Raw genomic sequence first — 7,318 nt, 5'->3', positions numbered from 1 at the left:
AATTGAAAGTAGTTTTCGCATTAATCAAAATGAAAATTCTTCCCCCTTCATTAAATTTACTGATTGCACTTTCTACTGCTTATATACTAACTTATTATTGTTTCTACTTTTATAATTAGGGAGGATTTCGACAACTAAGGATAGAAGGTATTAATCTTCAAGAATTATAATTTTCGTAAAGCTCACGAAAAAAAACTCCGCACATTTAGAAAAAAAGAAAGGAATATCTTAAAAAAAAGTAAGAATGAAAATACAAAAATCGAAAAAAAAGGTCCAAAAAGCAAATTTGATTCGGTAAATTTTCTTTTTAATCTGAAAGAAAAAAGTAATAATTCATTTCCAGTCATTTTCACGACTATATACTATGGAGTAAATTAGATTAAAAGAAAAGGTCAGGTTGCGAATTACATGTATGTATCAAGAAAATGCCTTATTTCAAATAGACCAAGAATCATCGTAAAATCAAAAATCTTTTGTTAAAACAACTGATTATCTTTAAAGAAATTAGGTAATTCATTAAGATCTTTTTCAAAAAAAAAAGAAAATTGAGATTACATTTTATAGACACTCAGAACTTTCGAGTATTAATGCATAAAAAAACCCGTTTAAAGACTTGCTTTTTTTTTTTAAGTGATGTAATAAGTTACAAAATATACAGTAGGGATGGATAGGAGAATAGTATTTAAAAAATTATATAAATAGGTAGTCGGAAAAATGTAGTTTTTAACGACAGCTTTTAATTTATCGAACATTATATTTAAGAACGGAACTAGAATGACAACAGCATAATATTGATAGTTAGAGAAAATGATAACAGCTGGAATATGACCTCATCACTTTTACCATCCTTTCCCTTTCTCCCACATCACTTTTTAGAATTTGAAAAAAAAAAACAACATACCCAAAAATAAATTTACAAATTCAGTTCAGTTGAAATTTATCATACTTGACATTTGCTAAGTCTTTCCAACCTATATCAAAAAGACAAAACTAAAGCTTAGTAGGTTACAGATTTCCGCCTTCCATTTTCCGATGCAAATTGCATTATTCGCATTTGTTAACGCTATAAAGGTGCACGGTCAATTTCACAAGAGAAAACAGTCGTAAAAAATAACACCAGGAGCCACAGCTCGAAAACAGGGAATCAACCAAATGGGATTGGGGAAGCGAAAATCGAAAGCAGAATCGGGCAATTTTAGATTACCGTAAACGCTAGGTGGTTTCCTGGGTTATCTTGCATTCTATCAATAAAATTCCCACATAATGAAATCACTTTGGCTTTTTCCGCCAGCCTGACACTCAGTACCTAATTTCACCAATTTTTTTTCTTCTCTATAGCTTCATCACCTTCTTTGTTTTTCGGAAAAATAAGCGGGAAACATTTCTTGACTGTTACAGTTTCGAGGAAAAATTATTTTGGGATTTAGGGGCTAAATTATGACAATATCGTTACGTTGTGTGCTACTTCCAAAACAGGGCAGGAAAATATGACATTAGTGACATCAGTTAGATCAACAAAATACACCCAGTTGTTATGATGATATTGCAGCTCACTGTACTTTCAGCTATAAAGGACAAGAGGACGAAAGGAGTAATCTGCAACACTTCAATCAGTTTTTAAAGATGAATTCATTTACGAATTTCTTTTAAATTATGAGGCATTATAGGTCCTTTGATGCTATCTGCAGAGTCAAAAGTTAAAAGTCACTTAGCTTTTAGATGTAGATTAACCTAAAAAGGATAAAAGTGGTTTGGGATAAGCTGAAACAAGAGACTGGAAATGTGCAAATTGTTGAAGGAAAATTGCTGAAAATGGGATTTTTGTGCTCTTTTCAGTATTGTTACTTAACTTTACATTCACTCACTTTACTCTCAGAGAAGGTACGGGGAATGGGAATACTTAATTACAAGAGGGAACCGGAATACTTAATCACAAGAGCGAATACTTAATTACAAGAATGATGACAATAATCTTGATAATGACGCCACTGGCGGTAGCTGCAGTGATAATAATAACTGCTACTAATTGGAATGCTGCTATAGAAAGTGGAAATAGCTGTAACAAGGTATCGTAATAACCACAATATTGAAACTGAAGATAACTAATAGAGAGTATTGACAGACTGCTCTGCATCTCCAGCTCTATTTCTATTCAATTAGTAATCTATTCAATTCACTCCATTACATTTCTCTTAAACTTAGCCTGTGTTATAAAAATACGAGCAGAAAGATCATTAATCACATTTTTTATTCAGAAAACATAAAAGTCAGTGGTTGATAGAAGAAAGCCGCATAAAAAAAGAAACTGAAAAAAAAGTGTAGTATTGTTATGTCACATTGTATTCAGAATATTAAGATCCTCATTCAGGGAACAAAACTAGCCAATATTAAATAAAACAGAAAATAACGCTGACCAGACTGGTATTTATACGACGAAATCTAAAGTTCATGGTAATATTAAAAATTAATCATTAGTAGAATTTAAAAAGAATTCACAGTTCATAATATAAAAACCACTCCATGTTGCAAAAAACATTAAATCGATTCGAAATTAAAACGACACTTGATTACCTAGCTGTAATTATAGCAAATTGATATGCAAAATTCTATGGAAATTTTAGAAACGGAGATCAGAGTATGACTTCGACATTGGTAATTTCCGCCATAAACGACGAGCAAAAAAACCACTTCTGTTCCATCCCTCATCTGGAAAAAGAAAATTGAATAAACGGCAAATTCCAATCAGCGATGTTGATTTCGAATCATGAACAATTCCGTAACAAATTTAAGTAATTAAATAGTGAAATATTTTATGCTAGTCTTAATTAATTCAATGCTTTCAATCAAAACTAACCATTACGATCCTTGCTTTCCACGTTATTTTGACTCGAAAAACGCTTATTTTTAACTAAGTTGCCAACGCGCGCACGATCTCTCATCATTGTTTGTTGAGTCTTGAAATGAGAAGCAAAAGTAAACATTCGTTGGGAGTAACAATCATTGATAATCATTCCTTAATGATATAAATAAATACTGGACTTTCTTGCTAATAACTGGTCAGTTTGTACTGATCAGTTTTGCAATTCATACTGTTTGCTAATTTAAAAAAGCAAACAGAAGCTAAACTTTCAACAGAGTTTGGTGCAAAACTTGACTTGTTATAAAAGTGATACCTGTGTCGCGCCAAGTGTCGCCACAGGGTCGATTTGTACATAAACGGTACGGGAAACTTCGACTGATTTTTGGGGTAAATTCCTGCTACTTTTAGTTTCCAAACTGCAGTAACTTCCTGAAAGTGAAGCTACTGTCGTGCACAATGATATTGGTTGGGGCTTTTCTGCATTCATTTCCTTTGGAGCTGTTGAGGAATTCTGAAAACATCGAATTTCGATGGACAGGTAGGCCAAATGAGGAAATCCTATGCATAAAATACAGATACTTCCAATTCTTGCAAAATCCAAGAAAACCTTTAATCAGGTGTGATTTCTCAGTATTACAAGCTTCTAAAGAAAACAACTAGAGCTATGGAAAAGCTTGATCATCACAGCTTAGACTGCAAAATGCAGTACTCTGGTTCTTATGTTGTAATTGTGTAGACAATTTCAAACCAAAGAAAATAGCTGTATATTTCTATGATTCAATGAAACTTACGTTCAATCTTTCAGCCCTAGATGGCCCCTTCCTTGACAGTAGCAAATCCGTTCCCATTGATGCTGAGGAACTTTCACTTTTTTTGATAGGTTGCCGATCAGGTGTTGCCGAAAACAAGCTGAAATATTACATTCACTCATTGTTTCCCTCATTTTAAATATTCGAAATACTGAAAAAAAGAGCTATCATAACTAACACGTCATATTTGATTCAATATAGAATTCCATTTAGAAATGAAATTTCAAATCTAATATTTTAAACATGCCACTATGAATCAAAAAGATAAGCTAACTTCACAGCACTGGAATATTCATCGACGGTTGGTATAGCGGTCCTTATCGGCGATTTCCTATCGTAGTTTGATAGACAAGATTCAGTAACGTAAGGACTAACAGCTGACCAAGTCGACGGTACTGCCAAGTTTTCTGGCAATGTTGTCCAGACTGAATGGCTGAAATGTACTTTTCCACTTTCATACTATATAAAAAATCATTAACCGAAACACGAACGAAATTCAGAATAAAACCTCGAGATAATTTTCTTCATGAAATATGGTCCAAATTTACGAAAAATAAATATATTTCATAGAGATATTTCAATTGTGACACATCTTAGATCTACCATACAAAAATCAAGTAAAAATAAAAACCCTAGTTAGACCTAGATGGAATTGTTGGGCTTGCTCTATCGGTCAATCCCGAATTTCGTCGTTCGGCTTCAAGTAAACGAGCTCGACTCTTTTTCACTGCTGATTCGATACTGTCAACCATAGGTCCCGTGCATTTGGCATCTTCTAGATTGAAATGATTCGCGGATCGTTCACCGTCATATTTCTAGGAAGCTCAATACAATAGGAAGTGAATCGTAATATTTCATTTTTTCGTTACTCATCAATTAATTACCTTCCCCGTATTCAATTGTTTTCGCCTATCACCGTTTTTACAAACAATGTTATTAAAATATTAAAATCCGTTCGTTTTTAAAACCACCAAAGTACTAGAATTGACTTTATCCCAGAGTAACGAATTTAACCGAAAATAGGATAAAATTGAGAACTATAACATACCGAAAATGAACCTGAAATCGAATTTTGTAGGCTTCTCGTGAGTATGTGGCGAGCACGTATAAGGCTAAATTTTTTGGGTGGTAATTTGATTAGGCCAGGTAATCTATTCACAGATTGTGCAGATAATGATGAAGCAAACCCTAAAAAATCATGAATTACGTCGAAGTACACTGTCGAGAACATAATGCTTGCACTTGGTAGGCAATCATTTTATTCACACAACATCTTAAACTTCCTAATTGCATGTGGAATCACGAAAAGAATGCAACAACTATTAATCTGTAAATCAGCAGATTCATGGGACCTCTGACAAAGTATTTCCAAATCACGATTTGCAAATTTTTTAATTGTTTTTGACCAAAATTTTCCAAACCATCAAGGAAATCATTCAAGACTGAAAAAATAAACACTGACTACTGACCTTGAGTTGTGAATTCTGATTCCTGTAAGCCATCAGATATTACTCGTTCGATTTGGTTGGTGTTATCAATAGATGATGCTGCCACTACCTAGAGATTTCGGAGTTAATTAACGCTTGATTTTCATCCAAAAAAAGAGAAAAGGAAAAAATGCGAAATGAACAAGACAAATAAGGATTAAAACTAACTGTTGTTTCTTGATTCAACATTCCTGGTAATGCCAGTTTATCCAGCGATGTCGAAAACTGAAATAAATTTAAGTACAAATATGAATAAAAAAGTAATTTAATAAATCAATTAATCAAATGATTGAGTAAAATTTATAAATTAATAAATAAGTGAGGTAAATGAACTATTTAATTAAGTAAATTACTCAATTAATAAATAAATGAATTGAATAAGTTACTCAATTAAATGGAATAAGTAAAGTGAATAAATGAATAAGTAAAGTAAACAAATAAATAAATGAATAAATGAACAAGGACATAATTTATTTGTTAATAATAAATAAAATAATGTGAGAAATTAATAAAATTTAAATAAAAATAAATAAATGAATATACAAAATTCAAATGAATACTTGTGAAAAATATGTCTAAAATCACAAAAAATTGAAAAATTGGTTGAAATAAGTAAAAACTTGAAGAAAAACAAGAAAAAAAAATTTAAATCGTCCTTCTGGCTAATATACGATGATGCCACATTATATTACTCACTTACTTTACACCCATTCAAATCATTGATCGATTTCCTCACACCACCGATAATGCGTTTCGCACGATTCCAGTTTTTTTCTCGTGATGAATTTAAATATCTCGATTCCATTCCTAGTGACCTTGAACGTTTCGGGAGACGCCTATCGCAAACAATTATAAAGTATTGGATAAAACTGGAAGAAATATTTCAAAGTTTGATTAATTACAATTAGTTTTCCTTTTTATTACAGAATTAAAACTTTGGACTTCTTTGTGATTTTATTGCAGTTGTGGCGATACAACATTACATCATCGAAATCTTAGGATTGTTGCCCAAACCGAATAAACAAATGTATTAAAATTGCTGGACTAAAAGTGTGGCCGAAAAACTCGTACCGCTGTAAAGATTGTATGAAGGATCACTGCATGGCTAGTACCATTAAGATTTAGAACAAATTACTAAGAACAGATGGAGCTAATCTTTTCGTACTGTACCGGGAAGTATACTACACTGGAATGGTAATTCCAAATCCAAAAAAAATCCAAAAAAGATCAAAATTCCAAATGATCTGGTTAAACGAATCTTATTTTTCAGGAAAACGGTTCACAACTAACCCAGATTGTCCCCGAAAACTGCTACCCTCGTAATGTTTGCTCCCAGCACTACCCTTCTTTTCTTGCTTCACAAATCGTCCCTTAATTTCCCGACCGTTAACAGCACACCATTTTCGAGTCCGCACAGACATTTCTCTCTAAAGCACTTTCAGCTATCGAATGGTCTAGAAACTTTGTTGATCAAAGATTCTGATATGAGTATACTTCGCGGTGTTTTCGGAATATTTCGAAACCAAAAAGCAAGCTCTCGTTAATTCTAGAACTCGGAAAGTTTGTCTGGTTGCGCATTTATTATAGAGATGCCAGAAATCACATAATCACGATAGCTTGATCTTTGTGCGATCAATAATTTCAGTATTAAGGTGAGCTATATATTAACGCCTTAATATTATACGATAACGCCAACGGTATTCGCACTTTTGTCATTTGTTCTTGCTTGATCTGACAGTTTTAATCGTTCAGCCTAATTTCATTTTTTTTTTGAAGTTCTTGGGTGAATTTTTGGAATTTCGAATCATTTCAATTTAAAAAATTCAATCATAACTAACCCTTCGGATGATTTCATCAGTCAGTTGTCTTGGCCAACTATCTGCACGTAGTAATGATTTACTTGATGTAGCACTGCTCGAGAAAACTGGAATACTGCGATCCCTGGTGGATAAATTGAACAGGACATCGGATGATTTATCCCAATGTCCAACGGATAACACGGAAGGTTCACTCTGCGAATGCAGACATTCCTCACCCATATCATTCATATACGGCACAGAGCACGATGCCATCGATGGAGCATTAGCTGAAAATAGTATACCGTACACATATATATATATATATATATATATATATATATATATATATATATATATATATAT

At 32.8% G+C, this 7,318-nt stretch overlaps 1 protein-coding gene across 1 annotated transcript; it reads right to left on the bottom strand.

The window, feature by feature from the left end:
* Positions 1-2,516: 2,516 nt before the first annotated feature.
* On the bottom strand, positions 2,517-7,228 carry LOAG_09160 (hypothetical protein; the record flags this gene model as incomplete). Its single annotated transcript, XM_003144688.2, has 12 exons — positions 2,517-2,706; positions 2,855-2,954; positions 3,174-3,371; positions 3,652-3,769; positions 3,944-4,102; positions 4,312-4,484; positions 4,718-4,857; positions 5,139-5,226; positions 5,325-5,381; positions 5,857-5,992; positions 6,447-6,583; positions 6,995-7,228. 12 exons carry the CDS (start codon positions 7,226-7,228, stop codon positions 2,618-2,620), a joined length of 1,629 nt encoding a protein of 542 aa, XP_003144736.1. The 3' UTR covers positions 2,517-2,617.
* Positions 7,229-7,318: the final 90 nt, after the last annotated feature.

The sequence above is a fragment of the Loa loa genome, assembly GCF_000183805.2.
Source record: "Loa loa unplaced genomic scaffold supercont3.104, whole genome shotgun sequence".
Classification (NCBI taxonomy): domain Eukaryota; kingdom Metazoa; phylum Nematoda; class Chromadorea; order Rhabditida; family Onchocercidae; genus Loa; species Loa loa.
Note: the sequence above shows the minus strand (reverse complement) of the source record. Positions and strands in the feature narration are given on the sequence as shown.